Source organism: Homarus americanus, unplaced genomic scaffold (genome assembly GCF_018991925.1).
Source record: "Homarus americanus isolate GMGI-L3 unplaced genomic scaffold, GMGI_Hamer_2.0 scaffold50281, whole genome shotgun sequence".
Taxonomy (NCBI): domain Eukaryota; kingdom Metazoa; phylum Arthropoda; class Malacostraca; order Decapoda; family Nephropidae; genus Homarus; species Homarus americanus.
The window spans coordinates 2,167,702-2,195,312 of NW_024742338.1; the positions used below are offsets into that span (position 1 = coordinate 2,167,702).

The window sequence follows — 27,611 nt, forward strand, 5'->3', positions numbered from 1 at the left end:
GGTTTAATTATCCATTCAGAATAATCATCTTCAGTTACTCATTCTATTTACTTACCCATTCAATACTGTACACACATTTTGTTTAATTAGTAATCTATGCGCAGTCTACTCATTCAATTTGCTTTCTAACGAGGCCGTACAGTATATTCTTTTATTTACTTTCTATCTTTTGCCAGTTAAAATATCGAACTAAAATGTCAAGGCATTTCTCATGAAGTACAATCTGCCAGTCATCATATCCCTGTAGCTCATGGACACTGCATTGATGAAGACCACAGGTACAATGACAGTGTTGGCATATCACATCCCAGAATACTGCTCCTGAAAGATCTATATGTGCACCAGTCCCATACGTCACCACTACTAATACCTAAAAGAATACTGTACTACCTTGGACCCACCCTGTTTATGATCTACATGAATGATGTCAATGAAAATACATCCAGCCACATTATTACATTTTTGGACGACAAAGATATTTGATAAGGTGATAAATCAAGATGATGATACAACACTGCAAAAAGATCTGCACAAGCTGTTCAAATGGTTAAAGGACTGGCTAATTCTTTTTAACATTACAAAATGAAAGACCCTACATGTGGGATACAACAACTCTAATCACTACTATTCTACTAGTAACAATTTCTTGGATAATGTTGATAAGGAAAAAGTTGTAGGCATCGTGATATATATATATATATATATATATATATATATATATATATATATATATATATATATATATATATATATATATATATATATATATATATATATATATATATATATATATATATATATATATAAATCACTGAAGGCAGTGCAACAAGTGGAAGCAGCAGTTAAAAAAGCCAACCTACAAATACAAAGATAAAAAAAATTTATCCACCTTTATAAGCTTCTCATATGTCCCCCAACTGGATTGCAATGTACTGTATACAGGCATGGAAACCTGACTTCCAGAAGTAATCTAACATCCCTAGAAAAGATGCAACACAGCCAAACTAAGATGATTCCTGAACCATATCTCGATTATCCAAGTAGACGTGGGCCTTAGGACTAACAACCCTTCAGACAAGACACAATAGGGTGGATCTCATAGAGACAGTCAGTCTTAAAGGGGATGGAAAACATAAACCCTGGCCATTTTTTCGTGAAGTCATGTGCAAACAACATAAAAGGACACAAGTTCGAATATAGAGAAATATTTCTTCACACACAGGGTGGTAAACCTGTGGAACATTACCATCTGAAGCTGTGGAAGTGGAATTGAAAACAGTTCTGGGTTTCAGAATAGTCCTTGACAAGACTCTCAAGAACAATGAAGGGATCCTATACAAGTCAATAGCCTTCCTCCTTCAGCATGGCCACCTCTAATTTGTGTGACCATCAGGTAAATTAACACTATTAATACATCAATGCATCATCACTACAGTACTAACGCATAACCACTACTAATACCTGTATATCCATATGAGTTCCTTGCCACTTCTAACACAACCTGTACAGTAGCTAAAACAACCACAGTATAGTCTGCATTTACGTGGTCAGTTGAACCTGTGGAGTACCGCGTAAAACGAGAAACGCATAAATGAATAAACAGAACATATGGGATTAATTGAAATAGAGACTGGGCCGACCCCCAAACTCCACTTTTTCCGACACAATACGTACGTTGTAGTAAAAATAACATCTTAATTTTATGATGGTATGCACACAATTAATATTTTAGAGAAATATCAATAATATTAGGTTTTTTAACACTTATGTTAGTAGAAAAGATGGCTGGGCACACGGGGATGGGGGGTTGGTTCCAAGGCAGAGGACAGATTATTGGCCCTCACCTGTATCACTTGTATCAATTGTATCACTATCCACCACAGAGGCTTGCAGGGCCTCTTTGTCAAACCCCTCAAAGTCCATATCCTCACTATCACTATCACTGACTTGGGCCGGCTGTGGTGGGTGGTGGGTGAAGCACTCGGTAATGTTTTGATGACTGGGCGACCTTGTGCGCACCCTGCCCGCGCCGCTTCCCGCGTAAATGACCAAATTTACCGCTTAATTAATGCATTTACATTCTGGCAAGGCACCGCGTAAATGACCAAACGCGTAAACAAAATCCGCATTCGTAAATGCAGACTATACTGTATCTGTGTAGGTGGGGGTCGATATGCTCCGAAATTTGAAGTGTGACTAGTGACAGCCCTCATATACCAAAATTTATCATCCATGGTCTCATAATGTTTTCCACAAAGTATGCACAGATAGTTGTTTTAGCTACTGTACTTCACCACACTTATATATGACTGCACATTACTCAAACACCACAGTATTCCTAAATGATTTTGCAGGATATTATGCAAATCCCAAGCAAATACATCTATGAGTTATTTTTAATGTAAAGACACTGAATCTCAATGACTTCAATGGTGATTATCTTAACCAGCAGACTGAGATTGCTTGGAGATACATCACATGTTCAACTTAAGGGAATGTTTGTTAGCAGCTTCTATTGCAGTATTATACAGTAGATGCTCAGAGTTCTGCTAATGATTCCTCAATATTTGAAGGCGTACCATAGGTCAGTAGCTGAAATGTTACAGTATTAAACATATTCTATAGCTCTCAGTGAAGCCTTTATTATTGAGCATTTTGCTGACTGGGATGCTATACAGTATGTTTATTTTATGATTTTAGTTTAATTCTAAAATACCTGTACAGTACAGCATATTCACGATTTTCATGCATTTGAGAAAAATATGTCTTTAGATATACTGTATTATTTCCTTTAAGAAAAAATTAGAATTACCTGTGTAATACAGGCATACCAGTAGTCAAGTACTATAGTATACTGAAGTGCCACAGTCTGACATTACATGCAAGGGCAGCTTTTGCAGTCAATGCTTAATCATGCAGAGTCAGGATGAACAGAGCTCAACACAGCACGCACCTCATCTGCCATCACTATACTGTACTGTACTGGTTTTGTAGAAAGATCTTTTGGATGATAGCTGTGTAATATGTATGGATGATAGATATGTAAAATATGCCCAAATCATAAGTACAGTACAGAAAATAAAATGAAAGTACAGGATTAAAACAAAAGTACAGTAGAGGAAATAAAACCAAAGTACTGTACTGTACAACACAGTACAGGAATAAAATTAAGTACTGTGCAATACAATACAGGAATGAAGCAAAAGTACTGTACAGTACAATACAGTGCAGGAATAAAACAAAAGTACTGTACAATACCGTACATGAATAAAACTAAGTACTGTACAATACAGACCTTAATGCATCTGATCTGGTCAGTTTATGTTGCAGCACAAAAAAGGTCCAAAATGGAGATCACCTGCAGATTAGCCACCCCATTGCTACCTGGAGGGGTTAACCTTTAGGTTAATGTTAGGGTGTTTAATCTTCAGGTGATATTAAGTGGGGTGGCTAATCTTTAAGTGAGCAACGTAGTTGCGCTGAGTCTCTCTTGAATTAAAGGAAAACAGGCATACCAATTACTAAAATCTTCCCGAGCAGTATAATCAAATACATTTATATCTTCCATGTTAACTGGAGTTCGGCAGTAGGCAGCTCCCAAAATGGGAGGTACAGTACTACCGCCTGGGAAGATATTGAAAGCATAATGTGTTGTCTAGTGGTAGACCCTGCTGCCTTTGGCATACAATAGGTCTTCAATTATTTGTTACACTAGGTTGTTGATCTGACCTTCTGCCTCATTTACACACAATTGCAAGGTCTCAATTGTTTCTCTTACTTTGACAACACAACATACATACTGTACAGTATATCGTTTCTCACTTTTTGTTTTCAATTTTGTATTTACTTATGTTTTTATTATTATTATAATTATTATTTTTTATAATTAATTTATAGTAATTATCATCATCATCATCATCATCTATTCGCCCTCCCCCAGGCCCTGATGTGGGTCAGTGACCTGTGCCCGGGTGGGCTGATGCCCGTAAAAAAAAAATGGATTCAGCTCTTGCCACCTGTTCAGAAGTCGGTGGTTCCAAGGATAAGAGGGTGTTTCGATCTCCATCACCCAGCTGTAAATGGGTACTTGGGGAAGTGGAGGTGGTCGTGCTGCCTCCTTGTGTACCTTAGGCTTAGTTTACAGTGTCCTGCATCCTCTCAGTCCTTAACGGGCAATCATGCCTATGGGACCCACTAAGACAAGTAATTTGATGAGTTCTCTGCAAAACGACACAGTTTTTATTTGATATTTGAATGATAAGGTTAAACAGTTTGATATGTTACCAGGTTATCAATTTGTTGCTGTGATTATGGCGTGACAGTAGACGTTCCCAGCCGGACTACTTCCCTGTGGTAAACACTCCGTATCTGCCATGATAAGGAAAGTGACTCAAACACAGCGATAATGAGTTGAGTCGTATGTAATTTATCATTTCATCATTTATCAGTTGACTCGCCATTCGGGCGGTAATATCTCTCTTTTGTTATGACCTTTATTGTCCAGTGTTAGTACATGAGGAATGCTGGCCAGGCTAGAGACTGAACCCTAATAGTGAAAGATTAGCGAGTTACTGTTGGTCCCCTGTTGTTAACAGTGATTACAGGGGACGTACCGTAGTCAGAACGACGACGCCCGATTGGCATATTAATAAATAACTGAAAGAAGAGCCGTAACACAAAACAATATATCGCAGGGGAGCGCTAAACTCTTCACTGGTATAGAGTCAAGCAATCAAATTCCTTTTTCCTCCCCGAGAATACCTCTTGTCAAAGTCAGCAACTGAGCCAGATTAAGGTATCTTGATTACACAATAATTCAACTACTGTATTGTACTCTCACTCACGTTAAACAAAGTTACAGATAATTAATGACTAGAGGGAAAGAGTTTTAGTCAACAATATCTGCATTTAATTGTAATAGAAATACTACCAGAGTTCTTCAATGTTTGTACGTTATCAGGTTAGTTAACAGTATTGCAAAATAGCGCGTCCATAGTAACATCAAACAATGTTCAGGATTCACTTTAGGGGCTTAAAGTTGCCATAGCATATATATTTATGGCCACATACAAACACACACCTCCAAAACACGTCAACAGTATAACGTTAACTCTGAACACCTGAGCAGGCCATTTAATATACCAGCCAGTAGGCGTGTTCTAATATCGATCTCTTCCGGCAGCAGCTGCCATATTGATCGCCTGTTCACGCTGCCAGGACATGCACCTTCTCTTTATTTTATCACCAATAGTGAGTCAGTGTTGTTGGACAAAATTCCAAATGCAATATAATAAAGGTAGTTAATGTAATGTACTGGAAGGATAAAGTGAGTCGTATCAGGAGTTCAAAGTTATCGCCATGGCTGCTGTAAAAGTGATTTGGTGATGGGGACATCCATTCGTAAAAGTTGTTTAAATTTGCCTGATGGCAGCCGGGGGAGAGGCAGTAAGAGGTTGTGCAGCTTGGAGAGCTGCCATCAGGTAAACACGTCTAACCCATCCAAGTGTGGATAAATGGCTATAAAAAGGTGATGATGATGATACTTTGACGGAAGAAGTAAGCCAGTGGCTTGTTGAATTTCAGCAGTGTTCCTAGTGAGTTTCTTTTTCATGGGGGTACAACGGTCGCACGTTTGCCTCCCACTGCAGCTTCCCAGGTTCAATTACCGCTTGGGTTGGATGTGAGGTTTTCTCCGGTGTCCTGCTGGAACAATGGGGGATTAAACAAGTCATCATTTTCATTTCTCCGTTAAGGCTGTACATTAGAAAAAAAATAAGAATAATACGATGGCACAATGTTAGTTCAGGAGGACGCTGGAGTACCCGGTGAAAACATGCATTTTAGGCTTACCCTGCGCCACTACCTCTCACATGCAATCCGGGATCGAACCCGAAACGTAAATTGAGAGGCAAACTAGCTAACACCGAATGTATGTAAAAGATGTTTATATTGGTCCTACAAATGATATTCTAAAAAAAATGAAATCGAGTCTATTGGGTGGACATGTCCCTCCCCCATGATAATAAAAGCCCACGTTGGATTGTTGCTAACATTGGTGGTGTGTAGTGCAACGAGCTAACTCGCCCCTCAGGCTCTGTTTTGTCTACGCCACTTATATAACTTCCCGTAGTAGCTCAATTTATGCACGCTGAAAAAATTTGGATCTAGAATATACAGTAGAGTGAAAATTACTTTTGCATGTGACCTATTGACCGATTTCAATATTCCAAGGTTAAGAAATTTTTGCTAAAAACAGCTATCTGGCCATGACGGATGTGTGGCAAGGCGTTCTTCATGTTTACTTCACAGCATGTTAGTTCTTATCTTAGCCACTTGTCACCTGTCATTCCGATCTGGTTACATCTTGGTACATTAAAACCTAAAAGACTTTGATCAAAATTCAACGAAATTACAAAGAAAGTATCTTGCTGTAGCAGTGAAGATTATACCAGCGTCCGCCTCATACAATAACATCCGCTGTTTTCTTGTTCATATCTCACCTCTGATAATAGTAGTAAAAACATATGTATCATATCACTTGTTCCGTTAATAATACCAGTATAGCCTCAGTCAGATTTTTCATAATAGTTTAACAGGGTGTTTATCTTAAAAAGGAAATCAAGTTCTCGCATGATTATGAGAAGGTGAATCCTGCTAATAAATTATAGTTCATAGTAGTACTTATACGAAGATGCTAGACATACTGTTCATAGACTAGATCCGCATCTCATAAGACTTTTCATAAGTATGTTGCTCCCTCACTCGGAGTTCTTTAATTTTGTTTTATCTCCAACATACAGCAAAGAATGCCAATTGACTTTGACGTCTAAAGGAGAGCCACTAAACAGGCGTCCGTACTTAGTCATCTCCGTTACAAAGAGAGACAAGAATGTGCTCAATTTGTACTATAGGCGATTTGCTAAAAAAAATAATAATAATTAAAGGGAATTAGTTAGTCAAATGTGTATACAATCTCTGATAACAGCGGATGGTCGACCCACTAGAGGTCACAGCCAAAGGTTGAAGAAGCTATCAGTACAAAAAATAAAACTTTCAAAATTACCTTCTTTGGGAGCAAGAGTTGTGAATTGTTGTGATAACCTGTCAGAGAATGTTGTGACAGCACCAAGTATGAGGTCCTTTAAGAGAAAACTTTACCAATACTGGCGTTTGTTCAGGTACATTTAAGAGCCTGTACATGCCTAGTCCTTGTCAACAGTACGTAACAGAGTCCGTACATGCCCAGTACTTCCCAACAGTGTGTAACAGATCCCATACTGTCAAGACTAATATTTACCAACAGTGAGTTGACAAGACAGTGGTGAAGAGGATATAGACCAGTGGTTCTTAACCTTTTTTGAGTCACGGACATCTTTGAGAATCTGGTGAAAGCTATGGACCATTGGACCCCCTCCCTAGAAAAATGCACATAAGCACATAAACACAATTTTGCATGCAATGAATATACTTTATTTTATTGAAAATTCATTGCCTTATACAGTGTATGACATACTCAAAGTATAGTGAATATAAATGTTAAATTTTTATCTAACCTTCACGGACCCCTTATATAGAGGGTACAGATACTGCACAGAGCAGTACTTTACTGTAAAGAGAGATGACGTGTGTTTCACTAAGTTTACAGAAAGGAAGGTACTGTATATGTTGAGGTATATGTGAGTTTGAAGAATTGTGACTGATTGTGTAATCGTTCGTCAATAAAATTCACAGTGAAATTAAGAAAAATTATATATATATATATATATATATATATATATATATATATATATATATATATATATATATATATATATATATATATATATATATATATATATATATATATATATATATATATATATACATATATATATAATTTACTATTATATAAAGTTCGCTTTTCTAATGTAAGCTACTTTATGCTATTGATCTTTTAGCTGTCACAACAATAATTAAAATATATAATGTCTGAATTAAAAAAAATAATAATATAAGTTTATTTAATATATTGTAGAGTTGATAGATGAATGAGTATATAAACACACACACACACACACATATATAAAGATAGAGTGTAGGAGGGCTGAAAAGGATCCAAAGGCTGGTTGCACGCGATCAAGTAAAATAAATATATTTATACCGCTATGCAAAGTAAATTAAAACGCGAGTAGAGGTTAGACCTGAGGCTTGAAGAGTTATCGACTTTTTCGAAGTAGATTAGCGACTTTTTTGAAAGTAGATTTTCGACTTTTCAGGGAAGAGAGGATCAACTTTAGGGGAAATATTTTGAATTTTCCGGTTCGACACATCATACCCATTGTGTTTGAAGAGGGTATTAGAAATAAACTGTCCAGGCTAAAGGTCCATAAGAGTCCTGGACCTGACATGGTGCATCCTAGAGTGCTAAGGGAGCTGTGCAACGAGCTTGCAGAGCCCCTGAAGATTCTGTTTTGTAAATGCCTGGATGAACAAATGGTCCCCAGTGAATGGAAAGTGGCTTATGTGAGTCCTATCTTCAAGAAGGGCGATAGGCACTCCACGAACAACTATAGACCGGTGAGCCTGACCAGCATAATATGTAAAGTACTTGAGAGTATTATCAGAGATGCAGCGATGGAACATCTACTACGAAACAACCTTGTAAAAGATTGCCAACACGGTTTTATGCCGGGGCGCTCTTGCTTGACACAATTGCTCAAGGTATTGGATATTTGGACCCATATTCTAGAACGGGGTGGTAATATCGACAATATTTACCTAGATTTTGCCAAGGCTTTCGACAGTGTACCCCACGAAAGGCTGAAAATCAAACTGGAAGGGTACGGAATTCGGGGAAATGTCCTAGCGTGGATAGAAGACTTTCTACATGACCGCAAGCAATGTGTGGTGATTAATGGCACGAAATCGTCATCTGTACCTGTAACAAGTGGGGTACCGCAGGGTAGTGTATTGGGCCCGCTGTTGTTTGTTTGTTTCATAAATGATATGCCTGACGTTGTACACTCCTCCATACAAATGTTTGCCGATGACGCCAAGTTATTTCGGGAAATTAAGAACCAAGCGGACTGTGAAGAGCTGCAGAAGGACCTCTGTGGGCTCCAGGAATGGTCGAAGGAATGGCTGCTGAGATTCAATGTCACGAAGTGTAAGAGGATGCACCTGGGGCGTACCAACGGTAAGGAGGCGTACCATATGTCCCAACGGGATGAAGAAAATGTACTAGTTGAGACTGTGTGTGAGAAGGACCTAGGTGTGTATGTTGACAATGAGCTGAAGTTCTCGGGCCATTGTGAGAAGAAGGTAAATCAGGCAAATAAATTATTGGGTCTTATAAGAAGGTCGTTCAGATATCTAGACGGTCCGTCCCTCGTGACGATCTTCAGGAGTGAAGTGCTTCCCCATCTGGAGTACTGTCACCCCATCTGGTCCCCGAGATATGCTAGGGACTGTCAGTTGGTTGAAAATGTTCAAAGGAGGGCCACCAAGCTGGTGCCTGCACTTCGGCATCTCAGCTACCCTGCGAGATTGGAGCGCCTGAACTTGCCTAGCTTATACTACAGACGGGCAAGGGGGGACCTAGTTGAGGTTTATAAGCATCTCAGGGGGCACTACTCAGTTGAGTGTCCTTACTTGGAGCTGGCGGACGCTCGCCCCACAAGGGGTCACAGCTCAAGATTGAAGAAGCCGCAAGTCCGGAAAACCGTGAGGGCAAACTTTTTCGGAGTGAGGGTTGTAAACTCTTGGAACAATCTACCAGAAAGTGTTGTGACGGCACCGAGTGTGAGCTCTTTCAAGAGAAGACTTGACCAACACTGGAGCGGGTTCAGGTACATTCAGGAGCCGGTGCATGCCCAGTATTTGCCAACAGTGCGTGACAGAGACGTGACCGATCGCCCGGGCGGCTAGCGAGCCGACCTTTTGGTGAAGAATATAAAGGAAAAGAGTCGTGACCGATCGCCCAAGCGGCTAACAAGCCGATCAGTGGCGAAGAGGATAAAAGTAAAAGTAAAAGCTAAGGTACTCCGTTGTTCCATTTTCCCGTGTGATTTTATCAAGATTTATCTTATCCACGTTTTCATTGTGGATTTACATGAAATATATATATATATATATAGTTGAATGCACAAAATAGTTTATACTGAGCCATACTATTATACATGGTTCGAAACTTTGTATTGTTGTTAGTGGTGTGTCACATCCTGTAATACAACCTTCCAGGATTCTTCTCAATTTTATATTTTTGTTGGGGAGAAAGCTGTTGGTGACGGGCTGTCCTTCATGGCTTCCTTACATGTAATATACTAAAATTTCACAATATGATGTTAATTTTATGTATATTAATTTATATATCTCGTAGCTGAATAATTGTAATATAAACAGTTTGTAGAAATTAAATGGAGTTTGAAGTAGATCAAGGGCAATGTTGAATTCCCCGCCGTAGACATTCTCGTGACGTCACATCCGTCCCCTTAAATTTTCCCTGAAATAGCATATAAATAAGGAATTATTGAAATCTCATATTTATACCATCATATACAAATACAAATATAGAGTATATGGTAAAAAATCAGGTCTCAAATTTGTTTCGTTAAGGATAAAAAGTTTGATATACGCGAGGCAACCGACGCCGGGCATGACGCACCATCGGCCCAGACCAGCAGCGAGCGAGGAGGAAGCGTCACCTGCACCGTTCTCTATACTAACTCTTGTTTTGTGGCGTCAGCGGACGAAACATCATTCAAAATGGTGAAGGAGGTGAGTTTGTTGTTCGCATCCTATAGGTTGTAGACTGTGGCGTGTTGTGTAAACGACCAGTTTAGTGTAAATAGAGTAAATTAGGGTTTTTGAGGGCGAGGCCGGTGTGTCATGGCGGCCGCGGCATCACCCCTCTCTTCCCTTTCTCCATTTACACTAATGGCCGTTGTCCTCCATAATCCTCTGTAAATCACTAATATCTTTTAACCTCTTATGTACACTGGAATTTGTAGTTAATAACATAGTTATGGTAGAATAATGCCGAATCCGTCTACCTGGTGCCAGACAAAGGAAGTGAATATGTAAAAAATATATTTATGTATATAACGGATAAATTATGAATCCTAGATATCGACTCCTTTTGATTTATTACATAATAGATTGATGATTATATGTTTACGATATAATTGAGGCGGGAAATTGAGAGAATTTTCGAAGTTGATAGGAGGTGAGGTTGGCCACGTCAGCCAGGAGGGAGGAATGAGCACGCGAGGCAGACATTGTGCGTCTCCCTCTGTTCTCTAGCATCCTTTATTTTTCCTGCTGTCTCCCTGATGGTAGTGATCATTTTCATTTTAAAAGATAGTCCCACGTGGCATCTCGTGTTAGAGGAGATGCCTAGATGCGTTGGTTTATTGTGGTAATTTGGGGGACCTTGTGCGTGGTGGCGGATTTAGGTGTGATCTGGCTGGCGGCTCACAGGATGTTACCCAGTGTTTGTCTTGGTCTACATGTGGGCTATTTGGGGAGCTTAAGCTTGGGAGGAGTTTAGCCCATGGCATGTCCAGCTTATATTTACTTAATTTGTGTGGTCCTGTTTCACTTGTTTTAAAATGAATCACGAAGCTTCAAATTTTGGGAATAAATGTGGCTGTAATATTGTAGGCCACCTTGCCCACAGGCTGTCTGGCCCTAATAATGGGCCACTTTAACGTGGCCAATTGCTTCAGCAGTTGGGAAGTTTGTTCCTTGAATGGAACAAAAGTACATTGCGTTTCATATGGCATTTCCCGCAACATTTGTAAGTCATTCAACCACCAAAAAACTTGGCATTATTATGCCAAATCAGAAAAGATTGTTTTCCAAGAATTCAATAACATGGCCATGCAGCCTGTGGGCCAGGTAGCAGGGGCTAGCAGCAAAACTATGGCCACTCGGCCCTTTGTAATTGATAATGCTTTTTAGAACATAAGAAAATAAGGAGTCTGCAATAGGCTGGTTGGCCTGCGCATGGCAGCTCCTGTCGAGAATTACTACCACTCTATCATCCATAATACTTATGGATATTTAGTAGAAATTCCAATAAAGCAAGTGCCGGTGCGTAAATAAGTGGCTATACATTACGCCTGGTAAAGGTGAAAAGCTTAACCTACAAACTACAGAGCAATTGGTTCCTGATAAGTCCATTCATTTTAATCATTGTACAGTAATTTGTCAATTTTGCGAAGTGCCCACTTGCATTGGTGGCATTTCTTATGTGCTGACCTGTCTCAAATACTTAAGAAAATTGGGGGTTTAAATGGTTGTAAAAAATTTTCCAAAGCTAATTAATTTCCTAGTTTCCAAAATTGTGAAAATAGAAAGATTACCACTGCAAATGTTTCAGGTCAGTGTGATGAATGTCACCAGGTATTTGAATATTGAGTCCTACCTGCTTAAACACAGAAAATAATTTCTTATAACATTTCTGTCGGAAATGAGGCAGTGAAGATGACTTGCCTTAAGTGTGAGTTATCCCATATTGACCCCAAAATTTTAGTTATGTAATGTTGACAAGTGCTTTCTTACGAATGTACCACAAAATAAAAAATGTATCCTCATTGGCGGTCTTCGCTTTGCTAGTGTGCCTCTTGTAACAGTACCAGGTATGTCGTTCTGCACGATACTGACACTGATTTACATTGGATACTATACTGACGATGGAAGAACAGATGTAAACAGGGAAACCAGATACCAGATGAACAACGATGCCATAGAGAAATCCGACTGCGAGAGATTAGGAGTAATGATAAGTAGGAACCTTCAGCCAAGTAAACAATGTGTTTTTGCTCGTAACAAGGCTAATAAAGTACTTGGGTTCATACAAAGGAGTGTTAGTTACAAGACTAGCGAGGTCATCCTAAAACTTTATCTTGCGCTTGAGACCACACCTGGATTACGCAGTTCAGTTTGGTCACCGTATTACAGAATGGATATAGAATCCTTGGGAAGAATTCAGAGGAGAATGACAAGACTAATCCCGGGCATTAGGAACCTTGAGTATAGAGACAGGTTAAAGCAGATTAATTTGCACTCCCTCGAGAGACGTATAGCGAGGGGCGACCTGATTGAGGTGTATAAATGGAAGGCAGGGCTAAACAAAGGGGACATTACAAAGGTACTCAAACTATCCAACCAGGAGCGAACTCGTAACAATGGTTTTAAATTAGACAAATTTAGATTTAGGTGCGAAATAAGTAAACACTGGTTTGGAAATTCAACACCAGTAAGTGCAGCGTACTTAATATTGGAAGAACAAATATTTATAATGTATACAGCCTTAACAACATCAACCTAGAGAAGTTGACTTGTGAAAGAGACCTAGGGGTACTTGTAAGCCCGGACCTACGGCCTAGAAAACAGTGCGTTATATGTTCGAAATAAGGCAAACAGAGTATTGGGTGCAGAGGTCTTATTGCAACTATCTTGCGCTAGTCAGGCTGCACCTCGATTATGCGGTTCAGTTCTGGTGCCCCTATTATAGAATGGATATAAATTCACTAGAGTCGGTGCAGCGAAGAATGACAAATATGATTCCGGGACTTAGAAACCTTCCATATCAGGATAGGTTAAAGAAACTTAACTTGCATAACCTAGAAAGACGAAGAGTGCAGGGAGATATGATAGAAGTATTTAAGTGGGTGAAAGGAATCAATAAAGGGGATATAGATAAAGTTCTTATAATATCCGGGCAGGATAGGACTCGGAGCAACGGATTCAAGTTGGATAAGTTTAGGTTAGGAGGGAGATAGGAAGAAACTGGTTCACAAATAGGGTGGTGGACGAGTGGAACAAGCTTAGCAACTTTGTATTAAGTGCGGGAACTCTGGAAAGTTTCAATAGGGGGCTAGATAGATTCATGGATGATGGTAGTAACTCTCGACAGGAGCTGCCATGCACAGGCCAACCGGCCTATTGCAGACTCCTTATGTTCTTATGAATGGAACAAGTTACCAAATATCACTAACTCGAATATGCTGAATAGTTTCAAACATAGGTTGGATGCTTATATCAGCAATAGGGGTTGGGTGTAAACGGGACTGCCCAGTATGGGCCAATAGGCCCGCTGCAGTTTCCTCCATTCTTATGTTATTAATATTTATGGTTGCTGCATCATTCTCAAACACACTAAATTTGCATAAGTGCACAACACTGTTAGAAAGTAAAAAATATACTTTTCTAGTGTATTTGTGTTAAGACCGAATATGATCATTTCCGTCTGATTTTTTTTTTTTTTTTGCCCCGTGGTACATTTTCTGAAAAAAATAATGGCTAAGCGAATAAAAAATACCCCCAAAAACACAAGAAAAATAGACCTAACCTAACTGGCTTGCCATATGATGGAATTGCCTATTTCTTACCTTATTGGCCTGATTCTTGTTCAACGTTGGATTCTGAGATTCTTACAGGTTGTTGACGCTGATTTGAGACTAAAAATAAAATTTGATTAGGCCAAAAAATACCTTGAATGAAATGAAAAAGCATTTTTATTGGTTGCAAAAAAAAAGCTTTTGATTGGCCACGTGACGTGTACAGGAACGCATACGTGTGATGATGATTTATGAAGGAGACACTGAGGTAGGCGGAAGAAAATGGAGATTTTGGGTATGCTATCTCCGTTACTATACATTTGCGACGGTAATGTGATAGATGAAAATTATCTTTAAATTAGACTGTCTTATTCGAATATGATAAAAGATTAGTGGTAGGAATGTGTGGTCTGAAAATGCAATAATACCAAAAACACGGTGAATAACCCGCCAGTCAGCCAACCAAGGTATACACTTCCACACACAGGCTCCATCTTGAAACTGAGCGGGAATCAAAAGTTGCCTACATTGGCGCACGGATGTGACTTTACAAATACTAACGCAGATTCATGTGCAAGACCGTGGCGTAAAAATAAAAACTACCACCGATTGGCTAAATATAAAATTCCAAGTATCTCGGAACTCTAAATTTCCAACGGAAATGTTAAACAAGAAATATTTTGTATATTTTTTTTCTGTACCTAACCATGTATGACTCCGTATTCAAATCCCTGGTGACATCCCACATTGACCCTGTTTCAGTCTGGTCATTTTGTACCAAAATTGAAATACCCAACAGGATATTTGTAATCTTTTATGTAACTAAATTGTGCGCACTGGACAAGACTGGTTACTGTACTCTCCAAGGTAGTAGATTACTGCATTGTATATAGGGGGTGTGCCCGTTTAGTAGCTGTGTTCATTCCTATCATTTCAAGGTCAATGTATACCAGAAAATTCTAGTTAATTTGAAATGCTTCAATATATACAAAAATTTCACAATTTGTGAAAACAGCTGTTGCATGGGTTAGAAAATAATCAAAACGCACAGTTTACAAAACTGTATTACAAAATTATGCCTCGGCATAACACATTGGATTGTGCAAGCATCTCGCCAAGACAATTTATTTAAGCCAAAAATAAAAACGGCATTACTCGTGCAGGCATCTCACTTGAATTGGACTAAAATAAAACTAAAAACATTGTTAATATGCTAGCAGTCCTCTCGCTTAATTCATATGTGAAAGACGATAATAGAAAATATATATATTACTCGTGCAAGCTTGGAAGAAGACTGAAATTTTTTTAGGAAATTGGAATTGTTTATTTTTTAATTCATATTCATCCCACTGCTTCCAGAGACGAACTTGTTTGTCGTGATTTGCATTTCTTGTGCACGATTTTAGCTTGTGCTCAGCAAGTAGTTGTAATTGCAAATCAACCATTGAGGCTTCTCTGAAGAGGGGAGGTATAGAGCGAGGTTCTTTGCTGCTCGGTGGGGTATGCGCTGGTGCCAAGTCACTTCATTTGTTCTGTATTTTGTTTATTTACCAAAGTTTTAATCGTTTTCTGTATTAATTAATATTCATGTATAACACTAATTCTAAATTTGTAATGTATTTTGTTAATTTACAAATGTTCTAATCATTTTTATTAAATTAATTTCATGTATAATAATTCTACTTGTCTGCACACGTGTAATTTCTATTTGTGCAAAAAACCAATTTAAAATGTCACTAATACCAGTGACTAGTGGGCTGTAAATGGTGACGAATTGGATTGGACATTGGCGACGAATTTGGTGTGTCCGTATATAGTTAGGAGGGAGATAGGAAGAAACTGGTTCACAAATAGGGTGGTGGACGAGTGGAACAAGCTTAGCAACCTTGTAGTAAGTGCTGGAAAGTTTCAAAAGGAGACTGGATAGATTCATGGATGATGTCGAGTGGTAGTAACTCGACAGGAGCTGCCATGCACTGGCCTATTGCAGACTCCTTATGTTCTAATAACCAAACCTAACCTACTTTAGCTTGGGCTTCACCAGAAAATTAATCGTTAAACATTAGTCAGCATAGGTGCTCAAGTTACATCAAATATCAAGTTACTTCTGTTTATCACTAATTGTATTTAAAAATTGTTTAGTGTATATGGTTTATCTGCACAAGGTGTTTGTAGTCTGCATTTCTGCAGTAAAAACATTCCCCTTTTGGCTATTCAAGACTTTGGTATGGTGCTTATGGCACATTAAAATTTGCAACGACCTGTGGTGTAATGGTCAGCGTTCTCGCCTCGCAATGAGCGGACCGGAGTTTGATTCCCGGGTCAGGATGAAACTACGGGCGAGTTTCTTTGTGCCATTTGCCTGTACCCAGCAGTGATTGGGAACCTGGATGTTAATCAATTAATGGATCGTATTCCTGGGTAATGCAGCATGTTAACTTTGGGTGTGATTGTTGTCTTGGCGACAACTTCTCCACCTTAAATCCACGCCTAGGTGGCCATCCCCGTTACGAGGGGCAACAATTATTATTACCAAAAAATTGCAAAGTTGCTCTGGCTGTAATATTGCAGTTACCTGACCAACAGTCTGCATGGTTGTGATATTGTTTTCTTGGAAAAAAAATAACTCCATGCTCGAGTATTTTGCATTACAAAGATTTTAGGTGGATGATTTGCACCGACTTCTAGCGAGGTCGGAGAATAGCTGCTGGGAAAATCTAGAGTACCACTAGATACATAACATACCCACTGGCCATGCAGCAATTGCCCACTGTTGACTCCATTGCCTAATATTATGGCCACATAGATTTTTAAAGGAAAATTTAACAATAATTGGTAATCCTGGAGCAAATGGCTAACACCAGAATGCATTGTTCGATTGTTAGTTTTTCCAGGTTTTCTTTGGGTGATAGTGACATGAGGATTAAAAATGTTTTACCCCTCAATTTCCCTTTTCCTTTATACCCTCTGTTCACTACATATATATGGGCATGCTGTATATATTTCTGTACTAAAAGAAAATTTCTAATTTAAACCTGAATAATTCCTACTAACGCTGTTTTGCCATGAACGCACTTTGGTTGGCTAAGTATACAACAATTGGCTCACGGCAAAATAAATACTAAATGCTGCCAGTCACTTCCAAATGGATAATACCTCACGGGTTAGGGTCAACTCGTAACCAAGATAAATAGTATTAAAAATTTTTAGATGGTAGCACAGGCATTGTGTAGTACTGCAGAATACAACGTACATTACCAGAATTAGACCACGGAAGCGGCATGTTGATGACTGCACTTCTCCGGTGGCTAGAATGGTTGCATATAAAAATTTACACAATTGGTTCAGAGTAGTGATAGAATGCTGCCAAATGGATAATGATATAAAAAATGAGGCTCACAAATTTGCAGAAATGTATTCCTTGATTAACAGCAAGAAATAACGGCGTATTATCGGGTTGTAAATTCTCAGCTTTGTGCTTGATACGGATCTTCGTTTAGTGTGCCCAGAAGACTGCAGTAGCATATATTACTGGCTCCAATCCTGGCTATAATTTACATTGGTTTTACATAATTTCTTCAACCTTGCATTATGTCAGAAGTGATCCAAGGTATTTAAAGGACTCAATTTTAAGTATTCATTCCACTTATACTGATAGGGTGTGGGTTTTGCCTTTGGTTTCTTTTCATGATCATTCTTTTGGTCTTATCCACATTACCTTGAGTCCTGTTGAATTTGCTATTTCCTTAAAGATTGTTGCCATCGTGTCTACTTGGGTGTTGTTACTTATTATAATGGAAGCCCCTCGAAATCGAGTATGGCCTCCCTATGGACCTATTGGGTGTGACTTGTGAAGGTGTAAAAGCTTTCACTGCATGACTCGCAGAATAGTCAGAGAAGACTGGACAATGCGCCAACTGCACTGGCTAACCATTACCCTGGAATACCACCCGCAAATCAATTAACATCCAGGTTCCCAATTACTGCTGGGTAGACAGAGGCAAATGGCCTAAAGAAACTTGCCCATAGTTTCACCCTCCCGGAGGATCAAACTCGGGTCTACTCGCTTGCGAGGTGAGGATGCTGACCACTACACCACAGGTCGCCCACTTACTATATCCAGTTCATCAGCGTATACGACCATTCTGATTTTTATCATTTAATTCCATTCCTTCCTGCATGTATATGTACACATACTGTATACACATACACACCGGTACAAACTGTCTTAATATGGAAAATAATTACGGTTAAAAATCCTTGTTAAGCTGTGACCTACAGTACGTTATGCTTATTTTTTTAGCTCGTAACTTTGGATAGATAAACAAAAAAAAATTTTAATGCACACCAAAAGTGGCCTGCTCTGAACACCTAGTCAGTGGTAGTGTGTTATGCAGGGCAAAGAGCTGATCAGCCTAGCTTCACTGCATGCACATATCTTCAGCACTGAATAGTACTCTATAGTGTATTTATATCACTTGATAAACAATGTTACCTATTTATCAGCACCCAAATAATGTTTTAGTGTATTATGCATCTGCATATTTCCTCGTTTATTCATTAATCAGTTGTGTAAAAGTTGCCAAGTTGTGGCAAAATTTATCACTTAAAGGTAATAATGTTGGGAAGGTATATCCATACCAAATGATATTCTGTGTTTTACGGTAATGACCCTGTTGTAAACTGACTTGCCAATAGCTCTGAGGGGAACACATTCCAAGTGAATACCATCCAAAACTGCTTATCCCTTTTAGTCAAATAAATTTTATACGATTATATATTAATCATGTTGAATCGCCATGGAGGCTTATCATAGGAAACTGTCTGCTTACACAGCTACATTATAGTGAAGATTCTTTTCACGGTATTTTTACTTCAATATTTAGAAGATACGCTACATTTTAGCCCATTTCATAAAACCTTCGAGTATCTGTTAAAGGTAATACTGTACAGTATGTACTAGACATTAAAAGTCTGGGAGTGGTGCTGGTTTTTCTGTTTGGGAACTATTTGGTGAAGAGGGGTGGTCGGGAAAAGCGAATTCATGGGTATTGGGGTTTTACTGTACTCGAGTGGGTGGCAGCTCTAAAATGGATTGTAAGCCAGCTTCTGCACCTAGTCCTGTGTATTCTGTACATAATTTATTTTTAAGCTGCTTCTATCTACAAGTACCCCTGCCTTTTAACTATCTATTCCAGTGTATGATCTTAACTTGAGATTAAATTATTTAAGATTTAATTGTGGGTTTTAAATTCAAGTCTAACAGTCTGCATTTAAAAGACACAGTAGCTAAAACTATTATCTGTGCAGGTGGGGGCCGATATGCTTCAAAATTTTAAGTTCGATAAGTGACTGCCCTTGTACCAAAATTTATCGTCCATGGTCTCGTATTGCTTCCCACAAAGTATGCACACAATTTTAGCTACTGTACATATGCAATGTTTGGGTATTGTGGTTAAAGAAGAAAGTTAGAATTTTTACCAGAGCTTAACTCATGGTATAGATACAATCACTGATCATTGTTTTGTTTTCACAATGTTAGTGATTTGACTATCATCTACCATCTCAACAATTTATCCATCTTTTTGTTCTCATTATTGTGTAATTTTATAATATATATATATATATATATATATATATATATATATATATATATATATATATATATATATATATATGTGTGTGTGTGTATAATTTTTTTTTTACAGGCATTCCTAGGTGGTTCCCTTAGGATTAAAATATCTTTATTCCAGCCACACTGTTGCAGTATTTACATTCACATGAATAGCCACCCCAGCTGCTTTCACCTACCCAATGTAACACAAACCTAAACCCCTCCAGGTATTTATGGAAATGATCCTACACCCCCTGTGGTAACCTGTCTCCACATGGCCAATTTTTTTTTTGGCCTATAGCAAACCTATTGCCAATCATGTCTTGTTATACTACCAAAACCCATTTTTCATAGATACTACAACAGTACTCTGATATTGCTGTTTGGGGAGACAGGTTACTGAGGAGTGTAGGAACACATTTCTGTAACTACCATTGGTGCTTATTTGGTGAAATAAACAAAGGTGCCCAATCTTGATCTCTATTAGACTAGTAGGGCTGAATAAACTAGATTAAAGCACTCGACGTCATGTGGGTTTAAGGTTGTTTAGGGTAATTTGGTAAAATGAAATGTGAACTTTGGTATTGTTTAAATGTAGCTCCTATATATCAAATCAATTGCATTTTAACTAAGATCTGTTTGTATTAGCAGGAACACTCCGAGCCGGAGCAGATGCGAAAGCTGTTCATCGGTGGCCTTGATTACCGCACCACCGACGACAGCCTGAAGGCATACTTTGAGCAGTATGGCGAGATTGTTGATGTTGTTGTGATGAAGGACCCCAAGACCAAGAGGTCCCGGGGCTTTGGCTTCGTTGCCTTCTCTCAGGCATACATGGTAGATGAGGCACAGAAGAACAGGCCACACAAGGTAAGGGTTAGAAGTACTGGATTGTGAATAGTTTGATGGATTTGCTTGATTATGAAAATCTTTTATTGGAACCATTGGGAAATAAGAGATGTTTCTGTGGTAGTTTTAGAATTAGCGGACCTTATTTCTTTTCAGATTGACGGTCGCTCTGTTGACACAAAGCGTGCAGTTCCCCGTGACGAAATTGGGAAGCCAGAATCTGGTGTAACAGTAAAGAAGTTGTTTGTTGGTGGTATCAAGGATGATGTAGATGAAGATGTAAGTTGGTTCATAATTTTGTAGAACTAAACATTTAATGGCATTTTTTAGAACCGTTTTTGCAATTTAAGATTTTTAAGCTGCGAGTGGAAAGAATTGAATCATTTGGGGGTTTTTAATTGTAATTTTATTTTTCCCCATCAGGACTTGCGTGACACATTCAGTCAGTTTGGTGAAGTAGTGTCTGTCAGCATTCCTACAGAGAAAGAATCTCAAAAGAAGAGAGGATTTGCCTTTGTGGAGTTTGAGGATTATGATGCCGTTGATAAGGCTTGCTGTGAGTGCCGTGAGTTAACATAGCTTCCCAGTTCAGAGAGTTGAGGGTTATTTGAGTATTGTGCATGCATGTTGATTTTTTTAGGGTGTTGGGTATTTTGTTTTCCTAGACATTAAACAATTCGATGAGGATTATGCTTTGATTTTGTAGAACTTTATCTTTATTTTGTGTGTGGGGGAGGGGGGGATTTATCTTCTCAATGTTCTGGCCTGAAAATGTTGTGTATTGAAGCCACTAACCAATGTAGTGAGATTTTGGTGGCTGGTGTATTTTTATCTCCGAGTGATACGATTTGTCTTGTCCTCTCTGCTCTTCACACTATGCAAGTGTACCTGCTAACCACTTAATTTTAAACTAAATTCTGCTAAATTCCATATCCTTTTAAGTTGGGGCTAAATTCTACACCGAGTCCTTTTGGTTTTATCCTCAATCTATTTGTATTTACAGTACACAAGAACATCCAATTAAAAGGAAAACGGGTAGATGTGAAAAAGGCTCTGAGTAAGAATGAGATTCAGATGCAGCAGCGCGGTCGCATGGGTGGAATGGGCGGCATGGGACGTGGCGGAGGAAATGGTCCATGGGCCGGCAACAGGAATAATGATTGGGGGAACAATCAAGGTGGTGGTGGTTGGCAAGGTAAGGCTAAGTGTGGGACGATTTACTGTTAAATGTTACTGCCCATTAACTACATTTGCTGTAATTAAAGCTGAAAATTTCTTGTAAAGTCTGATTTATTTATTTTTTTCTGTATCGTGGAAAAAAAAAAGGTACTGTATCATCAGATAACCGAAGCGGCTGGGGGAATCAGGGCAACTACGGCACACCCAACCAGGGAGGGCCAGGTGGCTACAACCAGGGTGGATATGGTAACCAAGGGCCGTGGCAGGGTGGACCACCAAACAACCAGGGATGGAACAACCAGAGTAACCAAGGCTGGAATCCTCAGGCCAGCAACTATGGTGGCACACCAAACAATTGGGGCCAGGGCCCCAGTGACTTTGGTAACAACTATGGTCAAAGCTATGGAGGTGGACCTATGAGGAATCAAGGATATGGTCAGACAAACCGATCAACCCCGTACAGTGCTGGTAAGAAATTATTAGTTTTTTATTTTATTTTATTTTTTTTTACTAAGTTGGGCTTTTCCTACTTGACCCTTAAACAGTGGCCAACATAAGTACAGTACATGTCAATTGTAGGTATAATGGCAAACATCCGATGATGTTTCCTGTTCCACCAATTGAATTTTTTGTACAGAAAGGTCCAATTATGGAAACCTTGGCTGCCATTTAAGGGTTAATGCAGGGTTGCTGGGAACAAGGGAAAATAGTATTCTTCAATTGTCATATTGCAGTAAAAGATGTTCAACTCCAATTGTAGTTTACCATGTTGCTTCATTCTCTTTGAGCAGCAGTTCTTCCTCCCTATAATCACTATACACTGCTGGCTGCCTTCCTCCTGGATGTCTATCTCATTTCATGTGCTTCCATGACTTTGATCTTCTATTCTTACCATCCACTGTTGACTAGACACTCAACCAGCCTCACCCCCCTTTCTTTCATGTCCATACCATTTGAGCAGACCATCATCTGCACTTTGTACACTCGCTACAAACGGTATCTTTAGTGATAGGTCCAGTGAATTTCAAAATGAAGAAAAACACTTCAGGTCCAGTAAACTTCAAAATGAAGGAACATAATTCTGGTCTTGATAGGGTTGTCAAAATACTGTACATTATCCATTGTCACATTCATACAAAATCACAAAGGTACTTTTTGGTGTGAGTGTTGATTTTGTATCTAAATTCTTTAAAAGAAGCTCCCCTCCTTGCATACTCTTGACCCGACAAATCGGTTTCCTCAAACTCTTCTCAGTCCAACTTGTTAGTGTTTCTTTCCCTCAACTTGTTTACTTTTCATCGACTTGTTAAAACTGGCAAACTGCAGACACCACTCATTTTAATTTCCAGAATACTAGTACTGTACACACTTACAAACTTGTCCCCTAACATTTGTAACCCTATTTCCGTAATGCCCACTAGAGCCAAGTCTGTAAACCGCAGCTGATTTACATCCCGTATCAATATTCACTCTCCATTACTCTTGCTTTCACATGTCTTGCTACCTGATGGATCGCGAGTATTTACACCGTGGCAATTTCATTGGGGACATTAATTTCTTTTATCATGGCATAGCTGGAGGCAACACGAGCTACGACGGGGAGCAGAGCAACAAGTGACAACGACAGCAGGAACGTGGAGTGGGGGAGCGCCAGTCACAAGGGGAAGCCCTGAGTGAGTGCATGAGGGAGAGCAAGTGCAGGAGTGATGCTCGAGAAAGAGATTGCCAATCAGCTGCCACCCCACCTTGTATCCACTGGGTGTTCTGTACTACAAGGTGTCATGACTTGGAAAAAAAAAGAAAAGGGAAAATTTTGACTTAAGACCTCGGGAAATAAGATGGAATAAAAACATTTATAGGCAAATGAGTAAATTTTTACATGCATCAGTAATTAAATACTATACTTTATTTTGTTGGCTGGCAGCTTCTGAGCTTAGTAGCAATAATCCTGTAGCAGCCATAATTCCCCTCTTCATTGGCCTACTTCTGTGGGTGTTTAAGAGGTTCACACATTCCTACACTAAAGGATTAAAAAAAAAAAGTTTAAAACTAGATTTTGTATGCAAATTGTCAATGCACTCGAGTATCAGGGATACAACATGTTTGGGACAGGTTAACAAAAAAGGAAATAGGTTATTGCAAAATTCCGTGTACAATCAATTTGGCTCTCTTAAACCATGAACCCTGAGATTCAACCTTGTGAATCAGAATTCTATATCAACAAAAATTTGTCTACTACTTTGGGTTTACGGGTATGAATTTTGGGTTTCAGGGAAGACACGTTTACTCCAGGAGCTTGTATATATATATATATATATATGTTGACTTTGGCAGACCTGCAATTAGTCACTGGTGTGGGATGCACTAATGAGTGTCTGCAAATGGTTGTGTATTTAAAGTAAAATTATGTTAAAGTTGTTTTAAAAATAGCCATTATTACGAATCTTTAGAAACATGGGACTGCTGGCTGGTAGATCAGCGACTCAATTGGAGGCAAGCAATAGTTTATCCATGCTGGCTAATTTGGCTTAATTGAGGTTTTTACCTCACACTTGGCTTTATGATTTGTTACAGCATTTATTGTTCTTCAAGTTTCGGAGATAGTCTGTTTTTACTTTTGATTCTAAGCAAAAAAAATTTTTCACTAAATGTGTGCGCATTTGTTTCGATACATTGCTGGTAACACATCTGGTGGTTAATCCAGTGCTTTTTTATTGTACTGGTGATACTTGCACCTAGAAAACATGCAATCAGCTGGCATTTTCACGAGTACGGGGGGGGTGTTTAGGGGATATGACATTTATTTTCATAGTCCTGATACTCGATTGTTAGACAGGCTTGGCCGAGAACAAGGTTTTCTTGCCTCATTTGACAATATATTCACTAAATTGGGTTACCTCTAGTGTAAGTAATTGTGTAAACTTTCATTGTTCTTGTAGTTCACCATGCACTGTAATATATGCAGTTGCATGGTATCCAAGTTTTTTGTGGAAATATTTAAATCCGTATAAATTATTACTAATCTATTTGTTATGATAGTGTTTTAGGTTTGAATGTGAAAGAATGTTTCCATGTAAATTTTTATCCTCATACCTGCAAGAATGAGCATACACACACACACACACACACACACACAAACAAACAACACTGGTCACACACACAAACAACACTGGTCACACACACACAGAGCACTGGTGAGTAAAGTTGGGCATGTCTGAAAGGTTAGCACTTGTGTGTTTTACAATGGGTGAAAGTGAAGCGTTAATTTGAGTATATAGGTTATTAGATGGACTTCGTGTAAATGTTCTCATTGCTGATAATTTAGAATGCGTTTGTGCATTTTAGCTTAAACTGAAGATTTAGCTCTAGTTAACTAGATAGTACATAATTACATTTTCACCAAAAGAATGAGGTCAATGAATGTCTGTGACTTAGTTCTAGGCATTTGTTGTGCCTTAAATGTATGTATTGTTTTCTAATTCGTGATCGGTTGCCCTTTTTTTTTTTATTGTGTATATCTTCTCGGCATTAAAAGGTGAAGAGTGAGAAGTGGATAAACATTGCCCTGTGATTTTTTTACAATGAAATGTATTGACTATGAAAAGTTGGTGTAAATGGAGCATATTGCAGATGCATTGGTCACCATCTGAGACCGCTTACAAGAACTTCGCTGTTTTCCTTTCCACTAGGATTTTTCCGGTATGCCATTTTATTACGTTTCGATAGAAAATGACTTGAAAAAAAATCGTGTGAATCTCCCAGAATATTTTTGAGAAAATGTTTGAAAAATAGTTTGAAGTGAAAGCAATTTGGTTTCCCATAAAAGCTAATATGAATGCTTTAGCATCAAAGATTGCGGTAGATGAAATTATATTTTTAGGAGTTAATTATTTTACAAATGTATATTCAACAAATTAAAGTGGGGATGAGAGAATATTTTGTCTTTCTACATTAGCTTTGGAATAGTAGTTCATTTGTGGATTAGTTATTGCTAAGATTAAACCACCTTACAAGAATATTGCAGGCTTGTTAACTTTGTCTGGGTTGTGATCGAGCCAATGGCATATGTAAACATGCACACTACGGATGAATAACATTCTGCAGTTTGGGCAAACTTGTAATTACACTATCTTGAGGAAATTTTTATGGTTAAAATTGAGGAAGGACAGACAGCTGTCAAACATAGTTTATGCAGAAGCACAATCTCGACCATTTTGGTAATACTAGGAATAATCTCGCGATCCATCAGGTTTCCACCATAAAATATGTATATATGTATTTTTTTCTTTGTGTATATGTAGTAGACCTGTACGGAGTTTGATACCATTTGAATCTAAAAACTTAGGACAGCTAGTTGATCAAATGCAAGGTGTTGAGGTAGTGATAGAAGGGATTATTTTACAGTAAAGGTTTCCACCCCCCTACTAACAGGCGACTACAATAATGCAGGTAACAGTGGCGGTCCCAACAACTATGGCGGCGGAAGTGGTGGTGGCGGAGGTGGTGGTGGCGCCGTTAGCATGAACCAAGGGCCCAACAGACGATATTAAGACTGGTGGATTTTTGGTACGTATTCGGGCATTTATTTTATTTATTTTTTTTTTTTTAGATTTCACTGAAGTTGGCAATTTTCTTTATTGGGTCCTGTCTTGTCTTAAATAAATGATGAAATAATGGTACTTTTAAAATGAATTTTGAGTGCTTTAATAAATATTGATGACTACTAACCTTGCAGTTAATGTTGACTAATTTATGATTTTCCACCACACACTAGGTACATAGCAGGTTAGCCATGCAGGCAGGCAGACAGGCAGGGCTTGAGTCAGGGCCCCAGACAGTCAGGATATGCTAGGACTGAGGCAGGCAAGCTGAGCTAGGGTCATAGGGAGGCAGCCAGGCTCCTCGACACACCCAAGAGCCAGTGCAAGAGAAACATTCCATTCGTCGCATGGACTAGCCACTTGCCTCCTGTGCTAGGAGAAACAATGAACATTTTTTGAAAAAAATATTTTGTGCTTGCATTTTATATATTTAGGATACTGTGTAGTATAAAATGATTATCATATTACTGAATTTAACCAAAGCATAGTCAGTTCTTTGTAATATGTGTGCAGCAATGTATTTTCATTTTACAAATAAATTAATCCTAAGAATGGTGTATTCTGACATCCTGTGAATCATATACTGTGAGGTGGAGATGAAAACTAGGCAGTGAGTCGTAGGAACTGTCTAGGTGTTACCCTCAGGTAGGTCACGTGTTCAGTTTTGTGGTGTAGGCAGTAATGTATTACAGTAATAGGGTTTGGGTACACTGAGTCATTTTGAGTGGTTAGCACATTGTGTAGTGGTGCTAGGTCACGCTTAGTGTGAGTGCACTCTTCAGCTTTTGTACTTCAATGCTACAACTGTTTTGTGTTATATTACAAAATTATATCTAAAAAAGTAAGTTGTTGATTAATGTTCCTTATGCATGGTTACCTGGAAACTAATTAAGGCGTTGTCTCCCCAGGTCTGCTGTCGCCACAACAAGACACCAAAGATGATAGGCACAGTGCTAGTCACTGCTGCCATACAACAACCTGTGATAATTTTTTAGCAAAATATTTTTCTACGTTAATTATATTTAAATTTATTAACCTTTTTGT

At 38.7% G+C, this 27,611-nt stretch overlaps 1 protein-coding gene across 12 annotated transcripts; it reads left to right on the forward strand.

Moving 5' to 3' along the window:
* Positions 1-1,348: 1,348 nt before the first annotated feature.
* On the forward strand, positions 1,349-27,602 carry LOC121876841 (heterogeneous nuclear ribonucleoprotein A1, A2/B1 homolog). 12 transcript variants are annotated; one of them, XR_006090831.1, is made up of 10 exons: positions 1,349-1,393; positions 10,594-10,755; positions 20,587-20,808; positions 20,944-21,066; positions 21,211-21,352; positions 21,791-21,982; positions 22,114-22,434; positions 23,541-23,639; positions 26,398-26,532; positions 27,476-27,602. XR_006090831.1 is itself a non-coding variant. In XM_042382290.1 (9 exons), the coding sequence occupies exons 1-8, from the start codon at positions 1,364-1,366 to the stop codon at positions 26,514-26,516; spliced, it is 1,311 nt and encodes a 436-aa protein (XP_042238224.1). In that variant the 5' UTR covers positions 1,349-1,363; the 3' UTR covers positions 26,517-26,532; positions 27,476-27,602. The 12 variants fall into 12 exon arrangements, 9 of the variants coding, with proteins under 9 accessions (XP_042238224.1, XP_042238232.1, XP_042238223.1 ...); XR_006090832.1 differs by having other exon boundaries at positions 26,416-26,532; XR_006090830.1 differs by lacking the exon at positions 27,476-27,602 and adding an exon at positions 26,741-27,119 and having other exon boundaries at positions 26,416-26,532.
* The last annotated feature ends 9 nt before the right edge of the window (positions 27,603-27,611 follow it).

Coding starts and splice junctions, on each gene's coding strand:
- LOC121876841 (XM_042382290.1), top strand. CDS start 1,364: ATGGCCACCTCTAATTTGTGTGACCATCAG. Junction 1,394..10,593: donor CTAATTTGTGTGACCATCAG/GTAAATTAACAC, acceptor TGTTTCGTTAAG/GATAAAAAGTTTGATATACG. Junction 20,809..20,943: donor AGAAGAACAGGCCACACAAG/GTAAGGGTTAGA, acceptor ATTTCTTTTCAG/ATTGACGGTCGCTCTGTTGA.